Source organism: Vollenhovia emeryi, unplaced genomic scaffold, assembly GCF_000949405.1.
Source record: "Vollenhovia emeryi isolate VEMERY1.0 unplaced genomic scaffold, V.emery_V1.0 DF939123.1, whole genome shotgun sequence".
In the NCBI taxonomy this organism is placed as follows: Eukaryota; Metazoa; Arthropoda; class Insecta; order Hymenoptera; family Formicidae; genus Vollenhovia; species Vollenhovia emeryi.
In genome coordinates, this window is record NW_011967243.1 from 61,307 (window position 1) to 85,333 (window position 24,027).

Sequence of the window (24,027 nt, forward strand, 5' to 3'; positions counted from 1 at the left end):
GCAAATCCTGCCACCAAAAGAGTGTGCCATCTTATTACTGAGAACCGAGATACTCTCGTTGCTCTCGTTGCTCTCGTTCGACTAGGTTAAGTGACTCGAAAGTAATTATCATTCGAGGATATCTCTTTTCCCGGAGGAAATAGAAATCCAGGTAGTAATAATATAATAGCGTTTCCGTCAACGTTGACGACGACGACTAGATTGCAAATATGGAGGACAAATTACGGCAAATGGAAGATGAGATGAACAGGTAATGGGAGCCGATCTGCGCCGCCTATATTATAAACACTTGGAATTGAAATTTTTCTGTCACGCAGATTTGAAGCTGAGATCGGAGGGCAGCTCGTGGCGCCGATTGTAAGACCGGTGATCGGCGCGAACACGTACAATCAGGTCGCTAGACAATTGGAGCAACACGAGCACACGCCAGTAGTCGCGGCCGCTGCGGCAGCGACCCTGGCCTTTCCTCCGATGATCGGCTTCCCACCACCGCCACCGCCTCCGCCTCCTCCTCCACCGCCGCCGATGTTGATTCCTCAACAAGTGGCTCGACAAGGTGTGACATTGCTCCTATCGTTAAATACCAACGTCGCTCCTATCGTTAAATACATTGCGTGCTTACAGGTACGGTCCCTATTACGACATACTCCTCGCCCGCGCAAATAAGTAATCCGTACATGTCGAATATGGTGGACCCGTGTTTAAGCGCAACACCAAAAACCTACGATTCTTCCTCGACGCCGATGATTCATCCGGAGATTATCGAACAAATTATTAACACAAAGATCCCCGAAGACGAGGGTAAGAAAAAGCCAAAGGTTAAAGGGGTCAGTACGGCGGCTGAATTGGCCATCAGCCAAGGAAAAGCGAGCTCCATTATGGCTAACGCCAGTGCCGAGGAGAGCCATCCTAAGGGCAAAGGAAAGAAGAATAAGAAGATTATAAGGACGGCCGGTGGCCAAACGTGGGAAGACCCTTCTTTGTTAGAGTGGGACGAAGGTTCGTAAATGCATTTACCATTTGTAAAACTTGATTATAACGACGATACGCTGTGCAGATGATTTCAGGATATTCTGCGGAGATCTAGGCAACGACGTCACCGACGAGATGCTGGTGCGGGTATTTGGCAAGTATCCTAGTTTTCAAAGAGCTAAGGTCGTCAGAGATAAACGGACTAATAAAACCAAAGGCTTTGGATTTGTGTCCTTTAAAGATCCGCAAGACTTTATCAAGGCAATGAAGGAAATGAATGGTGAGCCAAATATTTATTCCTTTACGACATATGTATAGGAACAAAAAGAAATTTCTTTTAACAATATATTTTCTACGGTATATATATATATATCTTTTCGAATGCTATTCACTTGATATTATTTCTCAAGATATTTTTCTGGAAAATGTATTCTCTCTTTCATTCATCATCAAGGGAGATCTCTTAAAGGTCGACTCGGTCGATACCGCGCTGCTTGGTTTTTATTTACCAAAAGGACCCCAGCCGTACGATATAAACAGCTGCGGTATGGTCCAATACTGTTTTCTTGGTTGCACGGTAGATTGGCCATTTCGTGAGCCGATGCGCGAATGTTCCGCGAACGACATCGAACTCTCGGTCGTTGCACTCGAGTCTTGTCGCTGAGACGCTATTAATATAATACATATATACATATAATACATTCGGTCTACTTGAGAAACATATTGAAAAGACTTACTCGATGTTGTTGCAACAGCGTGATTCGATCGCGGGCCATGCGGATTCATATATAAAACGGAGAAAGGCATGCCGCCGGCACCCCAGCTGCGAGATACGAATACATCTTTCTTCGTCATTTTAGTAGGCATCTGCTTGCTCGTTGCCAAAGACGCTCGAATTTCCCGTCCCGGCTCCTCCAACGTGCCATCTCTCCATGATCTCAACGTAATTTCAGGTACCGGACTTGCAACGTGGCGTCGAGATAGCAATCTACCAAGCGCAACAAGATATACCATGTTTAAACGGAATATTTATGTACGTTGGATGTGAGACGATACATAAAGTAAGAGGGGAAAGTGTACCTTGAGATATCGTCGTCTTCTCTTGGTATAATGTTGTATCTTTCCGATATCGGTAACCATCCCCAGCATTGTCCGTCGGAAGAGCACGCTGTCTTGATTACGGGCGCAAGGACATTTCGATTCCAAGTCTTCTTCGCGTCTAATAGTGGCGCCGCATAACCGGTCATTGCCCACAGTCTGTTCAATATCAATACTAGAAGCAGTCTCGAAACTGTTTCCATTCTAATCTCGTATTCGCGATATTTAAGCGTGTCGTCCGATTAATTGCCAATTCTCGGTATTATCGTTGCATCAACGAAATATTGCGTTTATGCAGCCTCGTCTCTCTTCTGAAAGAAATAATAGAAACAATTTTGGAAAATTTCCAATCGCGCGAGAATCCGACAAATAATCAGTCTTTTGGAATACCATGCGTTTGACAACACATTTGCCGAGTCTCGTTAAAATAAGTCTAGTGCATATGTCTATTGGTATGAAAATATTTTCTATTTGCTTTTCGACTGGATAATTCATTGTAGGTGAATTTCCAACACTCCTGAAAAAATGGATGACAAACGCATCGTCGAGGAACGCCCCCGTGTCAACGTTTTAGCGGTGCGTATCGTGACATCGTCCGTATAGGAAATTGGAATTGGTTTCGAAGCGAATGTTTACGGGTAGAAGTAACGCCAAGGAACGCGTTCAACGTGCAAGCGAGTCCTTTGCTATCCCCGCGCTCGACGCACCATAAAGTTCATAGACCCGTTTGTTACTCGGCGAACATTAATCATCGCCACAATGGTGACTTTGTCGACAGGCGGGTATGCTGTTTACCTTCTTCTCTCCCACGAAATTTCTACAACGGCTGATACTATTTATATAACATTCCTCCTAATTTTAGCTACCACGCTACCCGTGTATACACACACACACACATGCGCGCACATCCGTGTGACAACAAGTTAAACGAGCCTGTGGAGGAGAAAGATGTTATTCTTCCACGTTACGTCCAGGCGGAGTAAAAAGGCTACCGAGGGAGGGGTACCCTTTCGCACTGCATCCGAGTCCGCGGACCGGCATTTTCGCGACGGTAATGATGCTTTCTTTTTCTATCGCGACATCGCTTCACGCAGACGACGTGGAACCACTGACATTCAACACCGGAGAAAATTCCGTATCGTGCGGAAATATATAAAAGGCCGTGCCAATTGGTATCGCATTTTACAAAAGCGTTCCTCGTGCAATTTGTCTCGTCGGATAGATTAACAAGATTTTGATTTTTTTTTTTTCAATTGAAAAGAGAACGTACGTTACCTTCGAAAACACGCCGCTCTATCATTCGTTCGTTCGTTCGTTCGATTGACTTACGCGTCCACTTTCTCTCCAAGTGTGCACACACACTTTCTCTCTCTCCCTCTCTCTCTCTCTCTTTCTCTCTCGGAGCAAATACCGGGGCGGTTTCGGTACGGTTTGCCGGCTATCCGTTGGGGTGGATGCGACCAAGTGCGTTGGAAGGCTGAGCGTCCCGCTACTCATTCAACAACCCCTACCTCCTACTACAAATTCTCGTAATACCCCACTCTCTTTGGCGACAGCCAATCGAAATTCTCGGGGGTAGGCTGTACGATCCGACTATTCGCCGTCTCTTTTGTTGTTTTTTTCTTTCCCTTCTTCTCTTTACTTATCGCTACTATTTCTCATCACCGTCGTCATTGTGATTTCTTTCAGATTGTTTCAGAGATGGATTTCTCCTACGGGCAAGAGAAATTGCTCTAGAAAGAATTCGATACGGGTCATTCGATTGCGTGATTGACGGGAAATATCATTGACATTCCTAAGCGCTGTTGCGAGTGCTACACGAGGGGATAACTTGAAATTTTCAGGTGCATTTCGCAAATGATGCAGTTAGCTCGGGTATTACGCGGATTTAATTAAGGCCAGTAATAGCCGTAACAAGTTATAACGTGGCCAACATTTCAACTTTACACGCGGTAACTGGATTTATCCTGACATGGAATGCGCGTGAGAGAGGAAAATCGCCTTGATCGAATTCATTTGGTACGAAATCATTTTAACACGATTAAAAACGATCGATTAAGGACGACTGATAATCAAATCCATGGGGGTGGATGTGACGTATGAAGCGTTAAATCGCTCGTTAAAATACCTCGAAGAGATGGGAGACGATCGAACGAGGAGCATCCGAGGAACGTTGTAAAATGTCGTTATTTATATTCGTTCGCCAAGTTATATCTTCGACGTCGGTAATGTACGATAAAATATTAGCGACAGATTGGCGAGTGGTGGTCAGATACGGTGGTGGAGGGTGCGCACGGAAATTTGCCGAGATTTCTCGTAGGTAGTCGCGGGCATGAAGATGTTCGCGAGCCGACACGTGGGATTCCGTGGAAAGATTTGTCGCGCGGCATAAAATGCCCCCTCGCTGTGTAGGTCTCTTGTAACATTCTAGAACATTGGCGAATGTTGCGGGTATAAATTGCCGTGAAAATTAGTAATTTTCTTCATCAATCTCTCGATTTTTTTAGACTCGAGGTTTATATTACGTTGTGCTACCAAAGGAGAAGACGAAATCGTAAAAGAGCCTCGCCGTGGCTAGACACGTTAGGCAGAAAAAAAAAAGAGAGACTGACAATGAGAGTGAGAGACGTCTGGCAAGGAGTATCTCGTGAAACTGAACGGACGCAACAAGTAGTTTGAACAAACGAGTGAATGAACGCAACCCCAGATTGGAAGACTCTGGATCGTAGACGATGTTACGTACGAGGTGGAGTTCTGGATATGATGAATAGAACGGATATATGATTGCTTGAGGTACTAGCAGGGCCCGAGACTGATCGCTGGCCCGCAGTGCAACCTCGCAAGATCATGATGAAATTTACACATCTGATCCTATCTCCTCTCGGCCGTCCGCTTAAACTTAATATTACAGCTTGTAATGTTGAGATCGATTGAAAAGGAAAAGATTTTTCTGTAACAAATGTAAATTTCGTTGCTCGCGCGATTCGAATCCTACGAGCGACTTAGTTTAAAGCGGTGATTAAACGGAGACTTCCGTTCGGTTTCACCTCCAGCTCTCTCGCGAGAGTAACGAAGAATTCGTCGCGTGGGCGATCGGGATCGGGATCGAGATCATCGAGATCGGGAGCGCGCGAGAAAGAAGGAGAGAACCGAGGTCGTGAGCCTCTTCGGACGTAACGCGTTCTCTTTGGCGGAATTTCTCATTGATGCCTGGCTGTCCGAAAGGATATTTTTGGCCCCGCAAATATTATCTCGCGCGCATCGCGATCTCGGGACGATCGGATACAACTGCAAACACGAGTTACCGCGAGCTACGAACCATCTACTTTCTCTCACTGTCAGTCTTGTGGTTTTCTTCAAATTTCAATGCTGTTTGCATATGAGGGATAGTACCTCTGCCGATGACCGTGATATGCCGTAAAACCGGAAGGTAGAGAGATGACAACGTGACTGGAGTAACTTTGAATGGGAGTTGGTAAATTATTTCAATCAGTAGTATCGAACACGTCGTTTTAGAGTTTTGTGAAATTTCGGAGGAACGAGTGTATTCCGCGGGAGAGATCGATTTCTATTCTTCCTTTCCTGGAATATTTATATAGGTAAGCTTGGTGAGAAAACGTATCGTCGCTTATCACCTGTTGCCGCCAAGCCAGTAAGCTCGGATTTCCGTTATCATCATTGTTGCGAATAGCGCCAGTTGCGAAAATAAAATTGTTGCTTGTCAGATATCTGATTTACTTCATGTATATCGCCACATGTGTAAAAAGAAAAAACATGCCTTTAAAGAGTCTCCACTTGTTTTTCGGATCTTATTCTTCGAGAAAAATTACTTCCACAAGTGTTGATAAAAAAAGCTGTCTGAAATCAAGATTATTTCGCTTGAGAATATCTGCGTGAACGAAAGTTTTTAATTGTTTTTACGTCTGTTCCAGGTCGATACGTAGGATCGCGTCCGATAAAACTTCGTAAGAGCTCCTGGAAACAAAGGAATCTGGAGTCTGTCCGCAAGAAGGAGAAGGAGAAGCAAGCGTTGATCGGTCTGCTCACCGGTCGATGACGAGATGAAATTCCTTTTATTATATATTCCAATTGTCCAGCAACAAAGTTATGTAAACAATCGACGATTGCTGATTTGAACCGCGTCGGACAGGTCACGTCTGTGAATTACAGCGACGATATTTTGTTTCACCGTCAACTATTTTGCAAGAGTATACGTCAATAAAATCGCAATTACAAATTTGTCATATATATCTTGGATCTTGATATATTGTTCTTGTTGATCGTTGTTTCTCTTCGAGAGACAACAGTCTTGTGGCAATGTAAGGTCGATTGGTGCGTAAACAATGGAGATTTGTGATGAAACGAGCGACAAGGGGAAATAGAATGGAAAAATCATCAGCAAGCCCGAATCCGAATGAAGGTGGAGAATTGGAAATTGAGCCACTCGGGGTAGATCGATTCTCTCTTTAGTAGGAATTAACGTCTCGCAAGAGCTGGTCGGTATCTGATCCGTCTCGTCCCGCAGATCTACGAGGGCCAGAGAAATGAGAGTGGCGAGAGGCATGGCGATGGAAAGAGCTTGCTAGCAAACGGCGACACGTACGTCGGTCAATATCGTAACGGGCTCAGACACGGTAGAGGTATCTACGTGTTGAAAAACGGTGCCCGATATAACGGCGATTGGAGAGACGGACAGAAATACGGCCAAGGGACCTTTTGGTACCCTGACGGAACGCGATACGAAGGTACGGAAGAATGTACAAAAATAGGATCCGAATCAGATTCGAGCAAGTGAGCACGCGTTGACACGTCCATATGTATATTCATACAATTATTTTTATGTCGCACGTCAGATATCTTAGAGAAGCTAAGAGTATGCCAGGAATTCGAGGGAGGTGGGTGCGCGCGCGCTCGAGACGCGACCGAAATTCGATGGGAATGCCACAAGTGACATTAAATCAAATGTTAATCTGCTTAGGAGAATGGAAACGCGACGCAAAACACGGCTTCGGAGCCTATTATTACGCGAATAATGACATGTACGAGGGCTCGTGGAAGGAGAATCTTCGCCACGGTATGGGAATGTATCTGTACGCTGATACGGGAGCGAAATTTATGGGTACGTGGGTGGAGGATCGCATGGAAGGACCCGGACAGCTCGTTCATACGCGCTATCGCTTCCACGGTTTCTGGAAGCGCAACTTGGTACGGAATAGGAAAGTAATCCAATTGTTTGAGTCTCAAGTAGGAGAACGTCTTATTAGTTATTTATAAAAGCCTAAGCCGAAGAGATACACGTATCTGATTAATAAAGATATCGCATGATACAGCCGTACGGACGTGGTTGCTTCACCTTTGACAACGTATGCATGCAGCATGGTCATTACGTACACGTGAGAGATTCCGCGTTTGATGGCCCGACTTTGATAGTTGCGCAAGTAAGAAATTCTCTCTCTCTCTCTCTCTGTACCATTTCCTGAGCCTTGAGCAAAAATTTGGTAAATGTAATGGAAATTATAATGCAGGAGAACGACGATGAGGAGGAAAAGTCAGCGTTGAAAGGAACGTCCTCGGGGATAGATGTTCGGCCGATGTGGCGTGCGCGTTGTATCACACCTTACAACCCAGAGTTACTGCCGCCGGAAGCAATGCCCCTGCGAGAGCAAGTAAAGACAACAATCTTGTAATCGGGTGAAGGCGCATTTTAGAGCTGTGACACATTTGTCTCATTTCATGGACATAGGCGACGTCGGAAATTAATATTGAAAAACAAACTCTATATCCGGTTACCTTTGAGGGGGGGATTTCCTTAATACTGTCTGTGTCATCGGAAGCGGAAACGGATTCTTCCGGTAAAATGAATTTTAATCGACCGCCTTGTACTAACGAGGACTAGCGAGTATCCGGTCTCTATTTCCAGCGCGTCGCCAGACTGCGCGTTTCCGTATAATCATTAATAGAATTACGATATCCGGACAGGCTAGTAGCCGTCTTTCTTTTCAAACCGTGTTTACGTCGCTTCTCGTTGCTCTGACACGTATCACCGGCGTATCCGGGATTAAAACCTAACGTGACGCATCCCAAAACGTTTCAACCTGACACAAAGTTGGCGTAGGTGTCAACGGAACCCTCAATCACCAAGGGCGAGGGGTACTCGGATTATCCGGGGGAGGACTATCCTGGAGAAACATCGCCCCGAATCGACAGTCTTCAATTGCAATAAAATAGATGAAACTCTCAAGCAGTCAATCGATTTGCAAACATACGTTCCTCGCATTGTATGTCAACTTGCCGCGCGGGTGAATAAAAGAAAGCGTGCTTTTAAGCGCTTTATTTAGGAAATTGTAACAACGAATGTGTGTACGCCATGCAAAACGTAGGAATGCTATTACATCGTCAGAAATTATTCTCGTGTTTACATTGTAATAATATAATAAATGCAAGATACCGTCTTTGCGCGCACGGTTGATAGCGCTATATACACGCACACACGCACGCACACACACACACACACACACATACTGATATATATATGTACTCAATATACTGTATATATACTCAAGTCTCATACATTATTTACACTCTATCTCCAGTTGGTGCAGTGTCAAATGCTGCGACATTAATGTTACTGTTAATGTATACATATACATGCAGGTTTGTATATAACGCGGTGGAATTATATACATATATGTTCAACGTGTTAAATGCGAAATTGAAAGCGCAAGCTCGGTTATTGTTAATCATTATGCGAGCGCAAGCACAAGTTGATGAGGCGCTGTGACACAGGCACAATTATATTCTCCTGACGTGTGCCTGCGCCCAAGTTTACAGATTGACGTCTACGCCTAAGCTTACGCCTCAACACTCGAGTTTTATGCCGAGAGAATAATTTACCAAACTGAGTAAGGACTGAGAGAGGAAGACGTAAACATCAGTCGGGGAAAAGCTGACAAAGTTATAGGAAAGTGGAAGGAACAGTAGTATAAAGTTATTTACAGCGATATTCGTAATATATCTGATAATAGAATCGTTAATCGAATCACAGATTCGTCGTGACGTGACATTAGAGACATACGGAGCGTGTTGATTTTTTTTAAAAAATAACAAGCTCCAGCAATACTAGCGAATACTGCTCATTTGTAGCTTTCTAAAAGACATGTTTCAAAGGGAAACGCATACATTTAGGCGTCTTTCTAATCGATTGCTTCGCGCGACTTGTTTCTTGCAAGAAAACGAATCGTGTCAAGAGACACAAGAGATCTATAGAGACGTAAAAGGACGGAGGAGAGGGCGAATAAATATAATAGATACAATTGTCGCGTAAGAGATCGCAGTCTTTTGAGAATAAAGTTACGAGTCACGAGTATAAGCGTGCTATCGAGTCGAGTCCATAAAGTTGACAGAGTGCTTAACACAGATAAAAATGTAGTGTTATCGAGAGGACGATGCGACGACTAACATCCATATCGTAGAATTATGTTAGACCGTCGTACAAAAGCGTCATCAGCGCTGATGTGCTAGCACTTTGGTCTGCGGCTCCGCGTCCACTTGGCACAAGGTTTAAAAAAACTTTGCGAATAACGCGACGTACACACAGCCCTTGATTTCAATTTCTCGCGGCGCCGCGAATCTCGCAACAAATTGTCGAATAACTACCGCGTTCGTTCGTCTAGTGTGCGTTTAACGATTTTCTTCGAAATAGTCGTTTAAGCATCTCAGGTACGTAAACGTGGACGAAATTTGTGCACTCGTTTCGGCGGGCAATGTGCCACTTTGTGTGTCGCTTCGCTCCCACAATGCTCTTCCTTTTGTGCGGCATTTATATACAAGTTGGAGCTTTCGGTTTCGTCGTCGTTGTCTCGATATTTATCGATCGGTGTCACATCGACGAGTGTCCCCGCGAGACAAATCAGAGAGTGCCATTATCCACGGCGTCCTGACCAAGTAGATGTTAGATGCGCGTCATTTCGGAGACACAAAGCGGCTAAACGACGCCATCTCACATCAGGTCCGACGGTGGTCTCTGAAATGCGATGCTAGCTACGGAGATACTGCACAGCCCGGCAGTTATAATACCCATGCATATGTAGACCGACGTGATTAGCCAGAAGGCGAATAAATACAACGTCTTATTGCAATACTTTCCCAGTGCTGGGTCATAGTTTGGCTCGTACTCCTTGTACACCCACATGGAACCTGTAACAGAAGAGAATCGCAAATGAAACTGGTAAATGAATCGACAAAAACGAAAAGCGATAGATATATATATATCACTACCGATTATGAACCATCCCAGCATGAAACAATTGATGAGAGTTTGCGTAGGCGATTGCCTGATTCTCTCTTCGTCTCTTTCCTCTTGGCGTTGCCGCACTCTGGCTGACAAAGTTAACAGTTGCTTAAATACACCAAATCCACCGCCTACCAACAAGTACACGGGAATGTATTCACCCTGTGGACAGTCGTAAAGGTACAGTCCACCGATCACCATCATGCAAACTGGTACCACTATCGTCACTCCAAGAATGATGGTGCACCCGACTGGAAAATGTCAATTTCATACATTTGTTAAATGGACTTTTAACACAGATTCGACCAACATTGTCGACTTACTTGTGCCCAGGAGCAGGACAACGATATTCTTTAAAAAGTCAAATATGCCTTTGGATATTTTGCGGGCCTCCCTCATCCGGCCAAAGAGAGAGTCATAGGACGGCGGTGGTGCTGGAATGAAGAGAAACCGAGGGAGAGATATGCGTACGATCTGCACGGGTAAGGTGTCGCGACACAACGTACCGTTAGGATCTATCGCTTCCTCGTACGAGGGTGGCGCGCCACGCTCGTTGGTCAACGTGGAGGGATGGCCAAGGGGTAAATTGATGTTGTGATAGGACGGCGGCGGGGTGCAGCAGGTCGACGTGCTCGTGCCGGGATTGACGCTCTCCGCCGTCGCCGTCGCCGTCGCCGTCGCCGAGGAGGCACTCGCGCCGCCGCGACTTATCGAGCTCAGAGGCATCTCCTCCCGTATGGTGCCGGTCGCCGTCCTATTCCAATACATATGGACTCGTTACCAGGACTGCGCGCCAACTGCCCACGCCCGCGGCCCGTCGCTGTTTACATTTGGCGAACGCTGGCCTCTATAACCTAAAAATCCCACTTTCAGAGCTTGTTGTTGCACCTCCCCTCCAATGCTCCAATCCCGACGTTTCCGGAAGCGTCCCGAAAAGAGACGTTGAGGCAGCGAGTCTCCGTTCCCCTACTTTTGCCCACGATCCACGATCCACGATCCACGCGATTCCTACGGATCTCGCACGGCCGCACTCTGCGGCGTCAGCAGGCGTCAGCTGGCGTCACCGACTCCACACACATTACCTCTCGAGGGACAATTTTTATTAATATGCGTCATCATTCCTTCGCAAGATTCGACAAAAAGGAATAAAACACCTTCAACATTTCCTTGACAAAATTTCAAGTGGGCATTCAATTTTCTGCGATGTCATCCAAGTTGGCCGTAATGCGCGAAAAATGAATAAAATAGTTGTATTGGGCAAGGGAGAGATCAACAAATTAATTGGACTATTATACGCGGTGCGACGTGTTGACATTTGCAAGAAATGACGTAACATAATTTTTCAAACTCAGATATTTGCGTATCTACAGCGTATAAATTATATATATGACATACCATATATATGTTTCTTCGGTTAGCGAGTGTTGTTGAGCAAAACACACCGGATAAATCATTATTTGATAGCCGTGTTTTTCTCCAATTGTAAATCTAAAACAATAGTAAAACAATAGATTTTGTAACACAATTGTCATTACTGTGCAATATATTGACTGAGCACATTTTTATTTTGCTACTTTTCTCAACTTGCTGCGAATGTTTAACAAAACATGATTGAACGCCGAATGTAAAATAATGACGTGGTTGCGACATCGACACAAAGATGAATAAATCGGCGACAAGGTTTTCGCTACAAAACTACGTTAACTTCCGCCTATATATATCAGTCCTCTTTGATTCGTCGAATCTCTCTCATCATTCTTGTACGAGAAAAGTGCCCTTTGCCCTTGAATCTCCGAGAAGAGAAGAATCCGAATTGACCCGATAACAAAATAATTCGTTATGTAGTTAAAGTCACATTATGTCGCGACGGCAACTTGTGTTTACATTGTGTGCTTGCATAAACTTTACCACGTTAATTTGTGTCTCCGCACAAATTCCTAGACCGAATAACAACAGCAAGACCATTAGCCATGCGCCGCCCGCTTATGCTATTGCTTCGGTAGCTTCGAGTCTTCTCAACTCGACGTTGTGTCAAGAGGAATTACTCAATTTCCGAAATGCTGTCGATCAACGAGTACTCTGGAGTTTGAAAAGTATGTAATATTTAATATGATAGTGAATCGTCAATTTATTATAATAATTCTTTGTAAATAACGTTTGTCTTCAAGTGTTGGATTCTAGCGGGGATTTTCAATCAGGTTTCTTTTATGGAAATAATTATTGGCTGGGCAGTCGTAGTCAGTGCATCGATACGATGAGTACTGTCCCTCTGCAGATTTCAAAATCGCGCCTATTAAACAACACGCTGTATCGTGATCCACAAAAGGAGATTCCGCCTTTCAAAGTAAATTACTATGCTGCCTACTTAAAACACAACAGTACTCTACAGTACCACGTAAATTTCCCTAACGAAGTAAGTTTTAATGTAATAAGTTTAATGTCAAAATGCGTAGGTTTAAAAAGTGAAGAATGTACTAACATTGATAAGAGCCTCAAAGTTAACGTACGCGCCGTGTCAAATTTACAATTTTGTCAACTAATTTTACCTTATCGTAATGAGAGTATTGATAATTATTGGAAACGCAAAGTAAAACAAACGAAAAATTTGGCAAAGTAATTTCTCAATGCGCAATATAAATTCAACTCGCCACGTATGCCATCGGACATAATAATAAATATTAAACATAAAAATGACGTTGAAGGATGTGGCGGCTATAAAAAAGGTCAAGTAACGAAACTTTGTCATCACCAAGAGTCGTCGTGAAAACACTTTTCAGAATTTTCAGAATTAAAAGTAAATGTCACCCATGTGTGTGAAACTGTAACGCTAAAACGATCATCTTTTCAGCATACATCGAAAGCTATAATTGTTGTTAATTATTTACCGAACATGTGAAGCTATTATTCTATTCTAGGATATAATTACACTCGGACTTTGTTTACCAGCATCGTGCTCTGTACATGACATAAGTTTCATTCTGAAAAGAATATTCCACGACAGAGTTCTTTTAATTAATGGTCTTTACTCCGCGGACTTGGAGCTGATCCAAGTTAAAACTCTCAAAAACGATTATAAATGGTTCAATGGTGCTGCACTTGTCATTTGGTACGTCAAAAAAATGGTAAAACAATTAATAATAGAAATAGTTAAATCTGCAGTGCAACATCGAAAAGATATTTCCCATACGATTTATATTTACAGCGTTATTTTAGTGCTTTCCGTTTTAATGGTAATAATCGGAACAATATACGATCGATTTGTCAGTTCAAATGAGGAGAATAAAATTGACACTAGTGAGTATATCGTTATATTGAAGTAAAAATGAATAATAAAATTTCTTTATAGCCATGCATGTGAGATGTAATCGAATTCGGTAATTCATATATGTATTACCGCGGAGCATTGTGAGATTTCCATATATTTATGTTGTATTAATACCGTTCTGAATTGCAATTTAGATGGAAACGGTACAGTTGAGGAAATGGAAATGGAAGTAGCTTCGTCTTCAGAGGAAAGTAAAATTGGCAAAGTATTAATATGCTTCTCCGCTTACGCGAATACAAAAGTCATATTTAACACGAAAGTGCACGCCGACACCCTGCCTATTATTCACGGCTTAAAATTTCTAAATATGTGTTGGCTAATCATGGGTCATACCATATTATACATGATAGACTACATCGGCAAGTAATTTGCAAGTGATGTTGCAACTCTTGTTATTCACTACACATAACACAGATATTGTTCTTCCGTACATAGACAACAAAATATGGACTCTGAAATTCACCGCCGGTTTCATCAATCAAGTAGTAACCACCACACCCATAGGAGTTGATACCTATTTCTTTTTAAGCGGACTTTTAGTCGCCTATTTTTATATAAAAGATAAAATGGACAAAGGTCGAATACAACCACTCACTTACAAAGCAAAGTTGAATGAATTCTTCGTCCTTGTGACAAGAAGATTTATCCGGTATGTTTTTTGTTAGCCTGACAGCAAAAAAGCGATAGCGATAAAAGGTTTCTTCTTTTGTACATGTCCAACACTTGATTTTTAGGCTGACTCCAGCTTATATGATGGTACTAGCGATATCGCAATTAAGCTCGGCTTGGTTCAACGAAACCTCGCAATTTTACGTACACGAGAGGCCACACGAGACCTGTCCAAAGTACTGGTGGAGGAATCTTCTGTACATAAATAATCTGTTCGGTTTAAAAACAATGGTACGATAATACGATATATTTAATTTAGCACGAAATTACATTTGACAAATCCTTCTTTCTTTTCAAGTGCATGAGTTGGAGTTGGTATTTATCTGCTGATATGCAATTCTTCAGCATCGCTGTTGCGCTGTTAATTTTGTCGACAATGTAAGTTAACTAAGGAGGGTTGTATATATAGTACGTAGTACAACATAGCCATTTGACTGAAATTAATTCGAAATTTCAGATACTTTTACATAGCAGTAGCTATATTGGCTGCACTCTTGATAGGCTCGATTGTTCTTACCGGTTATCTTTCGTACATTTACGAATACGTCCCGACGTAAGTTATTCAAAGGTCTTGTTGATTAAGGTCATTAAGGAAATGATTAAAAGCCATCCTTGTCGTTACAGGCTAGATGAACAGTACAGGCTTGTAGATGTTTTATACCTCCCACCATGGGTCAGGATAACTCCATATATTGTCGGAATGATTACCGGTTATATTTTAACACAACTCAATGGAAAGTTGCTTTTGAAAAGGGTAAACGTTTCATTTCTATACATATAATTGATACATGTAAACATTTTATCTATGACTATATAGCTTTAGAAATAATTATGCTTCAAAAAGCGTATTGATTAATTTAATGTAAATTTTAGAGGACTATCATTTTATGTTGGTGCCTTGGTAGTGCTTGCAACATTATCGTGTTATTTAGCATGCACCAACGACAAATACCCATTCTACCGTCTGCTATTTATATCGCATTGCACAAAGGCGTTTGGGCTGTAGGTATAGCATGGATCGTAATAGCGTGCCTTACTCAGCACGGTGGTTAGTTCATTTAACAATATTTTAGTCAATCTTTATCAGATCTATTATACACATGTATGTAATTTTACTTTTAATTTACGTGCCAAGATACACTTTTGCAATAATGTGAATAGTAACATAAAAGTAATTTATCTAAATGTATCATATCTATACTAATTATCAAATCCTCTACAGGCATCGTTTGTCAGTTCTTATCGTTTAAAGGCTGGGCTCCTTTCAGCAGACTGTCCTATTGCGCTTATCTTATAAATCCTGTTGTTATACAGTCGTTTCGTCTGCTGAGTGAAACATCTGTTCATTTTGAGTTTATACCCTTGGTAAGTAAACGGACATCCTAAAATTCTCAAACAATTAATTTGTTATTATCGCAACTTTTTGTTTGCAGACCATCTTCTTTGTGGGATACTGTATAATTATTTATTTGTGTTCTTACATATTGTCCTTGATAGTAGAATCACCGTATATCTTGCTAGTGCGAAGAACCATGCAAGCTCGCAGTAGAAGAAAGTATAAGTGGCGTAACAGTGAGAAATTGTAATATTGCAAATGTAATTGTTAATAAAATCAAATATGACGTCAAGTAATATCAATCTACTTTTTCTTTACGTAAAGCAAGAAACAACATTTTACACTTGGTTTAAATTCTCAATAATCGTCAAAAAATCCTGGAGATATAACGTACTAGCTACGATCACGTCAACTTTGAGTTGACAAAATTTCACTTTTCATTTCGTTGCTAAGAAAAAAAATTATATGATCGCTAGCATGTTCCTTAGTAATTTTTCGAGACAATTTGTTTTCCAGGAAAACAACTGGAGAACCATTCAAGATACAGGTCAACAATTTATTGTGTTCTTTTTAATATCATACATACGAGCATATTTTCTAGCATATCATTTAGCACAATCACAAGATTCTTTCAAACATCCTTGAATCTTGACAAAGCTTTCTTTTCCATCATTGTAGATTGATGCACATTTTTGGGGCTCCAAACTTGAACCAACTATTATGTAAATATGTAATAAAATTTCACATATCAGTTATACAGTACAAAAAAAGTTTCCTTTCATCTTTATAAATTAATTAACTAGACTTACATAGATATTAATCTTTTCAGATTTTGAGTACGCGCGCGCGCGTGTGTGTGTGTGTGTGTGTGCGTGTGCGTGCGTGTATACACGCGAAACGTTGCCTGTGGTCGTACGAGCGTGTACACGTGCTGAGCTTTTTTTTAATTTTATCTTTGAAACAATTTTTATAAATAAATTTGTATAAATAAATAACAAGCTGGTGAAAAATGCAAATATTTCAACACAAGTCCTCCACCGAATACTTGGTAAACTTGACATAGAAGAGCACTCCAGTTATTGTTGATCGAGTTCCGGTTCATGTAAAATACTCAGCATCACGCTGCTCCATACTCAAAGGATTAAAAAGATATAAACTAAACACAGGATACTAATTGAAAAGCTAAAATGTAACGTTACGGTACTAAATTATCCAAATAAATACATACTCGGATACGAAAATGTGCACATATAAACCTACATATTCATTACGAATATAAACTGGAAACATGTAATAAAAATGAATTGTAAAAAGATTTTTTGCAAATAAGAGTTTTTGCAAATAAAGAACTCGCTATATGGAATTGGCATACATGACTTGTACGATATTCATTGATAATAATGTCTATCCAGATATAGCAGTTTTCACACGAATAAAGTCCTCACTGAATTCGTATGTAATATTAATAAGAATTCGTGTGCAATATTAATAAAATTGCAAATTTCAATAACTCCAGTTTTAGCAAACCGTTTGCAAATCTGCATTCGCAGTTCAACATTTTCACGTGTAAACTATAAACGATAAACGTCTGTAGATTCTTTTTATTCGGGAATACACTTGCATATGCGTTGAATGAGAAAGGAAATGTGAAATACATAAAAGTGAAGAATATTAAAATTTTACCATTTTAAAAACTTTGAAAATTATATACAGGTATAGCTCAATCGTCTAACAATTCCAAAATACGACAATCTGTTCCAGGTGATTTCAAGTATATCAAAAGTATCTAAAGTATGAATCGATATTGTATATTGAAGGAGATATTGGAATAATATGGACTTACTTAATACTGGATACTAATTTAAAATGCAAAACTTAATAATTTTGCTTCCTTCGTTTCTTCATCAAATATCATCGATCAATCGTATCCTTGTTGTTGTTAAAATTGTTATTTGCATTATTGTAAGCTATTGGAGCGTCAGGTACATTTTCGTCATTTTTGTCAAGACTTTTGTTAAAACTTGAATTTAGACTATTGTCAAAACTTTTACTCGTCGTTGGTTCAACATTATGGCTGTTAATAAGATTGGGTTCTGTGTTTAATGTCGTATCACGGACACACTTGCGTATTTCGTGACCAATAGCAGCTCCCAATGATGGTGGTACTGCATTACCGATTTGTCGATGCTTATCAGTTATTGAACCGAAAAACCGATATGAATCAGAAAAGCCTTGGGATCTTGCACACTCCCTTACACTGACCACTCGATTTTGCACTGGATGCAAGACACGACCCTGAAAATTAATTACATTTTACTTATCGTCTAATTGTATGCTGAATTGATGAGATTGTTGATGAAAAAGTATCGAAATATCAATTCATGTCACATTTTGTTCATTACTTTAGATACTGGATATGCATACCTGTTTACCCATTGGTTCCGGATTAGTAACAGTTGTGCTGAAAAATCCATCCCATAAAATTCTCCCGTATAAACCCCTCCAATTATTATGTCGACTCGAGGTATGCGGCAAACACCATGGAATCAAAGTATTAAATTGCTTGTCGGTAGGATCGCATGGTTGACCACTGCTACAACTACATACTCCGCGAAATGCATCCGTTGAGCTTTTCCCAACTTTTATATCATTGTGCGTATATTCTCTAAAAGACAAAATTCAGATTTGGTTCAGATTTGGCTCAGATTTGGCTCAGAGTCAGTTGATTATAATAAAGGATAAAGATGCTAGACAGCTCAATGCTAGATCAATCGCTTATCACGCAAAAGATCCGACCATATGTATGTCACTAAGAATTCCAAGTAGGAAAACATAATAGTATGTGTGTGACAGAAAGTTGAAACAAAATAAATCCAAATAGATACTGCACGTACAATTTCTTGGAAAAGGTGCCATCACTCAATTGCACCACAATGTTCGGTAGATCACGCCAATCGGAATTGCTTTTAGTTGGAATGTAGCTCATTCGTGCTTCTACAAGCGGAGACATTTCTTTGCATATGTGATCTGTCAATATAGATCGATACGGTTTACCCCTCATCTGGAATAAATAAATGAGTAATGTTCGTTTCCAAACATATACCAAGATGTCTTTCTACAATAGTACCATTCTCTGAAAATGTGTTATCGGTTCACCACCATAAGACATTTCCTCTATTCTGGAACCACTTTTAATTTCCGGTAAATCGTACAGAGCATCTTTTACAGTGACTGTTCTGTATGGAGCAGACTCATTCCGAACACAATTGGTGTCATACTATAATATAAACATAACGTACATACTTAATTAGTACAAAGAAGAGCTTTATTGCTTGCAATGCGCGATTGTCCCTACATTGTGATTGTCGCAAATTATATGTATACCGTTATGATATATACACACATACATATACACCTTACCTTTTTATTATCTATCATTACAGTCGACGAACAACATCGTTTACTGAACACATGCGTAGGCTTTGGATATGTTGGAAGTATCTCTCCAGGTGCAGCGGCTATTAGTATCATTCTACAAATCGATAAATCATCGTTAATAAAATGAAACTAGACTACGCTATCAAGCAACATTGTCATCATAAATAAAGGGAAAGAAATGAAACCTTCTTCTTGTTTGTGGTATCCCATAGCTTCCAGCTTGAACGATACCAAATGCACACTGATAACCCATACGAATGAGACATCTTAAAGTTAATTTCAGCACCATACTTTTTTTACAGAACACAAAATTTCGCACGTTTTCCATCACAAAGAATTTCGGTCTATAATAATCGCAGTAAGCCAAAGTCGTAACAATGAGAGAATTTTTAAATAGTGAGTATTGTCGCAAATTGAAACGATTCATGCCACTGAAACCCTGACACGGTGGTCCACCACACAAGAGTTCAATATCTCCTTTCTGGGGAAGTTTTTGGCCAATGTCATCGACACGATCGCCCTGAGAAGAGGCAGAAAACAATTTTTTTTTTTAAATTAAATTACATTGTATTATAAAGAGAATTCGTTATTTAACGTGATAGAAATTTACATTCATCACTCTTTGTAACAGCTGATTGGAATCCATCGAAAATACTGTAGTCTTGGGATTGTTCAAGCGATATGCATTTGCCGCAGCATTTTCTTTTTCAATAGCCCATAGGCTTTCGGCTACGCCAGCTTGATGCATCCCTTCAGATAATCCTGTTAAAGAAACGTGATTGAAGTATGCAAATGAGGGATTGGAGAGGCGAAAAATGAATACTATGTTATGTACCTCCACAACCAGCAAAAATGTCCAACATTCTCAATCGTCTTGACATGGTAGAATAGTCTACGGCTGTCTCAAATTCCTGCTTCTTTTCAATTCTTTCCGCTTTCTTTGCTATAGATTTACCCTTTCCCTTTCCTTTTCCGAATTTACTTGTATTAATAATATTATAAGGCGGTTCATCGAATGTTTTTTCTTTAGGATTATATGCTTCAGTGAAATAGAATCTATTTGGACCGCCCATAGACCATTCTTCAATGGACTCGCTCATATTTTTAAAGTAGGCCAAGTAGCATTTACCGACAACCATGGAGAAATTTACGCTGCATACTGTACAGAAAGAAAATACGGAGCATTTGAATTATTTAAAAAAATCTAGATAAATGTAAATCTTATGCCAGATGGATACACTTTTTATAGAAGAAATGTTACACTAGAAAACATTACAATACTAATATTGTCGATAACATAAAATAACTTGTTGAAGCGTTACAACTTACTATCGTTGCTCCAATAGACCATGTTAATGTCCGATTGTTCCATCAGTGCTAAATCTCGATGAGTATTCTCCGGTCTGTACATTTTATTCACTTTAATGCATATGTTCGAGGGCGACACTAATGCATCAGTTGTCGTAGCGTATATTGTGTTAATGTAACCAATATAAAAAGGTTCGGGTGTATCAGCATTTGAGAATGTTATTTTGTCATCTCCTTTTCTATAAAACTCCGGAAACATATCTTCGTCTACAAATTTGTTCCTTGAACCTTTAGGCTCTTGGTATATTCGTTTATACTTAAAGTCGAAAGCATGTGGGTAGAGGAACACCGCACTACCGACTCTATACTCTTCACCTTTGTATTTTATCAACTCGTAAGTCACTTCTTTACTGCTTTTCTCTTCTATTCGATTATAGACCTAGATATTAGATTGTCGAGAATATAAGTGTCGATACAGATTTATGTTTTAATAAAGTTTAAGAGATTCAATCTCGTTACCTTAGGTATACCGTGTTGCGTTGACATTGCCAACCGGATGCAAGAAGGACAGAATCGATGTGTGATGTGACTTGGACATTCCGGATCGGGTAGTGGATCCGCAAATCGGGCATGTTCAGGATCATATTTCATTTGATAAAAGAATGTCTTACCATCTGTATCCTTTATATCATTATCTATATCCATGTCACCTGTAATGTAAAAAATTACGTCAATGCGATTATGTATGTAAATATACAGAGACGAGATGTGTGGAGTGACGCGTGCATTATTGCGAAAATAACCGACGTGTCGCGACGTGCCACATACGCTTGATATTTCTTGAGCCTTGAGTTTAGAAATGTGGAGGAAAGGAAACACGAGTTGTCTCGTAAGCCACATTAGGTTGTTAGACTGATGAAGAAGCTAATATTCTCACCTAGTTCCGACCAATTCTCGGGCGCTTTTTTATGGATAACCGTTGCCTTTGATCTAATGGACGTAAATGATGCCTCGCAACATTGTCCACTTAGGAATAATTCCGTAGGATCCGAAGTTTCACCAAGTATGGTATCGGTGCCTCTATGAAGACGGTTTGCATGAAATCGTCTCTCTCCATTCTCGTTCTCCCACATGAACACAACTTTGCAAATTTTTAAAGGAATGGACGGATCTCTAGGCTCTAACAAGACATAGTCGTTTATTTCGATTTTTTCGTTTCCCACCGTAACTGATTTATAATATGTTTTCTGCCCATCGACGATCTTATCTTCTTTCTCCCATATTATATCTTTCTTAAGTTCTTTAAAATCTTCATTTTTACTTTCTCGATCTTCTTGTGCAGTTTGCTCCTCCGTTAGATTATCATACTGCTCTTCATTCTCTGGGTCAGAATCATCTGCTTCCTTTGTAAAGAAACACGTAATATCGTTGTAGTTTCAATGAAGAAATACAAGTAAAAGGATTTAACAATGGAAATAATACCTGAATTGCCAAATTTGGACATCTTCTTCTAATGCACGCTTGCTTAAGATTGCCGGTGCCTCCGAATTTCGGCATATTTTTACAATTGTAACATTCACCACAGTCAGGTTGCTGACAGTTATCGCAAACACCACATCGCTGCCTCCTTGGGAGTTGCTAAGGAATAACAAGAAAATACTTGACGAATGTACTAGAAATAAAATATATTACGATGCGTACCTTGTTCTTATCAGTGTGCTTGGCAAGTTGGCCAGCGAAAATGTTTTCAAACATATTGCTAACCAATTTTGTCGTAGTAGCCATTGACCAGGCAAGCTCTTTGCCTCTCCGCTCGCGTCTACCTACACGTATGGCCGATTTCTTACCCAGAGTCACGCCAGAGAGTCTCATGAGAGCTCGCATACACGGAGCCGTAATGAATAGAGTATCGTCAGCGGTAGCACAATTATCTAACGAGACAACTTGATCGCAAATGAATTGCGCATGGCGCAACAACGCGTCTTCCGTCAAATTGATCGTGTCGTTGGGCGGTGCCACTGTCTAACGATGAAAGAATAGGATTGAAACGTTTGGCGAAACAACGAGTAGGAAAATGTGAGATGACAAACCTACTTGGAGCTTGTTTAACAAGTCTTCGTAAGATGGATTAATTTCGTCGAGCAAAAACTCTATTACCAATTTGCTCATATATATCTTCTCTTTCACAGCATCCATGAATGGTGCATAACTTTCAGACGGTTCCATCAAGATATATTCGGCGAATGCAGTGCTGAAACCTACCAATGCCAATTCTCCACCGTCGAATCCAGTGACATACCATTCGTTTATCGGACCCATATCTTTAGTCGGTATACCTCCCTCGGGTGAAGAATTATCCTCGTAAATAGCTTTCATGTATCCCGAAAAATATAACAGTACGTTTTTCTCGACGAGTCCTGTGTCGAAAGGACACAGATGTCCATTCATATCATAAACGCTAAAAGGAAACGTGTATTAATATCATTAATATTAATGTTTGTAATAGGAAATTTGCTTTATATGAGAAAGACTCACCTAAAATGAGTTAATTTATTCTGCGGCCTCTCGTCGCTTTCGTTTATATAAGATTCGTCTCCAATAAATAAGCACAACTTGGGATCTGTTAGAGCTACCTGTTCTTCGATCGCACCATTTGGATGGCCTTGATACAATTTGATATCATTATTCAATTTCTGTTTACAGTACTGGCATCGCTCCGTCGTAAGAGATGTCTTTTTATCTGGAGATATCAATTCAGCCTTTCTATTATCCTCCGTTCTTATTCTCTTCTCCGGGTTCTCCTCTTCATTAACTTCCGGATCGTGATTTTCCTTATCAAACTCTAGAGTAGCGCTACCATTCGTATCCGTTGCCATTGCACAAAGATCGGGAACTTTGTCCAACACAGACGGATCTGAATGCATATTGGAATCTAATTGAGTTTGTTCGGTTGCTCCGTCCGATTCCGTATTGTTGCGCTTACTGTTGCTCCGAAGTATTTTCTTTCTGCTGGAACCTGCTTCGCTCTCTGTACAATATTACAATAGACATTGACATAGGGATAATTCTTCTCAATGTGAAATCGAGCTCACCTCGAGGTTCGTCTCTCGCGAGCCGGGTAGCGATATTACGCTTCGGCACACGACGCCTTCCGCGAGTCATCGCGACCAAGAGTAAGAGGAGGACTCGTCCGCTTGCGCTCCCTGGTTCCCGCCAACGTCCAACGTCCAACGTTCAACGTCGGCCGGTGGATATCACCATACGGTTATATTTCCCGCCTAACCGAAAACATCCCGCTGTTAGATCTATCGGCCATTTCCACAGACTGCCGTCCTTACCTCTCGATCTATTCCATCTATTCGATCTATTCTATCAGCGATACCACATATTTTAACATCCTTTTACGTTGAGCGTCGATGCAGGGCTCCTTGATAAACACATAGTGCGGCACGGTTATGTATGTAATCGTAGCCGATTGGCCATCTGGTGATATCAGTGTTGCTAACGCTACCGCTTCTCTTGGCGCGCATGCGCCTACGAAAATTGTATCGTTTATTAATATCAATTAAGGACCTTCCGATTCATTAGTTC

At 40.8% G+C, this 24,027-nt stretch overlaps 6 protein-coding genes across 16 annotated transcripts; 3 read left to right on the forward strand and 3 right to left on the reverse strand.

Annotated features, from left to right (window-relative positions):
- Nucleotides 1-18: 18 nt before the first annotated feature.
- LOC105569531 (RNA-binding protein 42) lies at nucleotides 19-6,314 on the forward strand. 5 transcript variants are annotated; one of them, XR_001009517.1, is made up of 7 exons: nucleotides 19-250; nucleotides 318-556; nucleotides 625-999; nucleotides 1,058-1,252; nucleotides 1,728-1,831; nucleotides 1,926-2,005; nucleotides 2,571-2,640. XR_001009517.1 is itself a non-coding variant. In XM_012026063.1 (6 exons), the coding sequence occupies exons 1-6, from the start codon at nucleotides 210-212 to the stop codon at nucleotides 6,125-6,127; spliced, it is 888 nt and encodes a 295-aa protein (XP_011881453.1). In that variant the 5' UTR covers nucleotides 19-209; the 3' UTR covers nucleotides 6,128-6,314. The 5 variants fall into 5 exon arrangements, 3 of the variants coding, with proteins under 3 accessions (XP_011881453.1, XP_011881452.1, XP_011881454.1); XR_001009516.1 differs by lacking the exons at nucleotides 1,728-1,831; nucleotides 1,926-2,005 and adding an exon at nucleotides 2,933-3,014 and having other exon boundaries at nucleotides 2,571-2,852; XM_012026063.1 differs by lacking the exons at nucleotides 1,728-1,831; nucleotides 1,926-2,005; nucleotides 2,571-2,640 and adding an exon at nucleotides 6,003-6,314 and having other exon boundaries at nucleotides 1,058-1,126; nucleotides 1,214-1,252.
- On the reverse strand, nucleotides 1,259-3,767 carry LOC105569530. 3 transcript variants are annotated; one of them, XM_012026060.1, is made up of 4 exons: nucleotides 3,346-3,767; nucleotides 2,053-2,381; nucleotides 1,710-1,960; nucleotides 1,259-1,640 (listed from the first exon to the last, which is right to left on the reverse strand). In XM_012026060.1, exons 2-4 carry the CDS (start codon nucleotides 2,271-2,273, stop codon nucleotides 1,474-1,476), a joined length of 639 nt encoding a protein of 212 aa, XP_011881450.1. In that variant the 5' UTR covers nucleotides 2,274-2,381; nucleotides 3,346-3,767; the 3' UTR covers nucleotides 1,259-1,473. The 3 variants fall into 3 exon arrangements, with proteins under 3 accessions (XP_011881450.1, XP_011881451.1, XP_011881449.1); XM_012026061.1 differs by lacking the exon at nucleotides 3,346-3,767 and adding an exon at nucleotides 2,866-2,939; XM_012026059.1 differs by lacking the exon at nucleotides 3,346-3,767 and having other exon boundaries at nucleotides 2,053-2,564.
- Nucleotides 6,315-6,410: 96 nt separating the features above from the next.
- LOC105569529 (radial spoke head 1 homolog) lies at nucleotides 6,411-8,308 on the forward strand. Of its 2 annotated transcripts, XM_012026057.1 has the most exons (7): nucleotides 6,411-6,519; nucleotides 6,596-6,815; nucleotides 6,924-6,965; nucleotides 7,049-7,275; nucleotides 7,401-7,508; nucleotides 7,596-7,736; nucleotides 8,186-8,308. In XM_012026057.1, exons 1-7 carry the CDS (start codon nucleotides 6,427-6,429, stop codon nucleotides 8,291-8,293), a joined length of 939 nt encoding a protein of 312 aa, XP_011881447.1. In that variant the 5' UTR covers nucleotides 6,411-6,426; the 3' UTR covers nucleotides 8,294-8,308. The 2 variants fall into 2 exon arrangements, with proteins under 2 accessions (XP_011881447.1, XP_011881448.1); XM_012026058.1 differs by lacking the exon at nucleotides 6,924-6,965.
- An 81-nt stretch (nucleotides 8,309-8,389) lies between these two features.
- Nucleotides 8,390-11,531, reverse strand: LOC105569528. 3 transcript variants are annotated; one of them, XM_012026055.1, is made up of 4 exons: nucleotides 11,331-11,531; nucleotides 10,684-11,214; nucleotides 10,348-10,611; nucleotides 8,390-10,266 (listed from the first exon to the last, which is right to left on the reverse strand). In XM_012026055.1, exons 2-4 carry the CDS (start codon nucleotides 11,126-11,128, stop codon nucleotides 10,070-10,072), a joined length of 906 nt encoding a protein of 301 aa, XP_011881445.1. In that variant the 5' UTR covers nucleotides 11,129-11,214; nucleotides 11,331-11,531; the 3' UTR covers nucleotides 8,390-10,069. The 3 variants fall into 3 exon arrangements, with proteins under 3 accessions (XP_011881445.1, XP_011881446.1, XP_011881444.1); XM_012026056.1 differs by having other exon boundaries at nucleotides 10,684-10,794; nucleotides 10,867-11,526; XM_012026054.1 differs by having other exon boundaries at nucleotides 10,684-11,531.
- A 687-nt stretch (nucleotides 11,532-12,218) lies between these two features.
- LOC105569784 (nose resistant to fluoxetine protein 6-like) lies at nucleotides 12,219-16,147 on the forward strand. The gene is made up of 13 exons (XM_012026514.1): nucleotides 12,219-12,453; nucleotides 12,529-12,773; nucleotides 13,276-13,466; nucleotides 13,563-13,654; nucleotides 13,820-14,044; nucleotides 14,121-14,334; nucleotides 14,420-14,585; nucleotides 14,653-14,732; nucleotides 14,812-14,907; nucleotides 14,979-15,108; nucleotides 15,228-15,402; nucleotides 15,577-15,719; nucleotides 15,788-16,147. Exons 1-13 carry the CDS (start codon nucleotides 12,219-12,221, stop codon nucleotides 15,938-15,940), a joined length of 2,145 nt encoding a protein of 714 aa, XP_011881904.1. The 3' UTR covers nucleotides 15,941-16,147.
- Nucleotides 16,148-16,232: 85 nt separating this feature from the next.
- On the reverse strand, nucleotides 16,233-23,921 carry LOC105569527 (DNA (cytosine-5)-methyltransferase PliMCI-like). Of its 2 annotated transcripts, XR_001009515.1 has the most exons (18): nucleotides 23,775-23,921; nucleotides 23,529-23,714; nucleotides 22,972-23,464; nucleotides 22,531-22,894; nucleotides 22,138-22,458; nucleotides 21,919-22,074; nucleotides 21,374-21,839; nucleotides 20,956-21,146; nucleotides 20,458-20,875; nucleotides 19,964-20,287; nucleotides 19,739-19,890; nucleotides 19,314-19,648; nucleotides 19,111-19,222; nucleotides 18,818-18,967; nucleotides 18,585-18,751; nucleotides 18,115-18,355; nucleotides 16,500-17,985; nucleotides 16,233-16,405 (listed from the first exon to the last, which is right to left on the reverse strand). XR_001009515.1 is itself a non-coding variant. In XM_012026053.1 (17 exons), exons 2-17 carry the CDS (start codon nucleotides 23,596-23,598, stop codon nucleotides 17,602-17,604), a joined length of 4,344 nt encoding a protein of 1,447 aa, XP_011881443.1. In that variant the 5' UTR covers nucleotides 23,599-23,714; nucleotides 23,775-23,921; the 3' UTR covers nucleotides 16,233-17,601. The 2 variants fall into 2 exon arrangements, 1 of the variants encoding a protein (XP_011881443.1); XM_012026053.1 differs by having other exon boundaries at nucleotides 16,233-17,985.
- Between the last annotated feature and the right edge of the window lie 106 nt (nucleotides 23,922-24,027).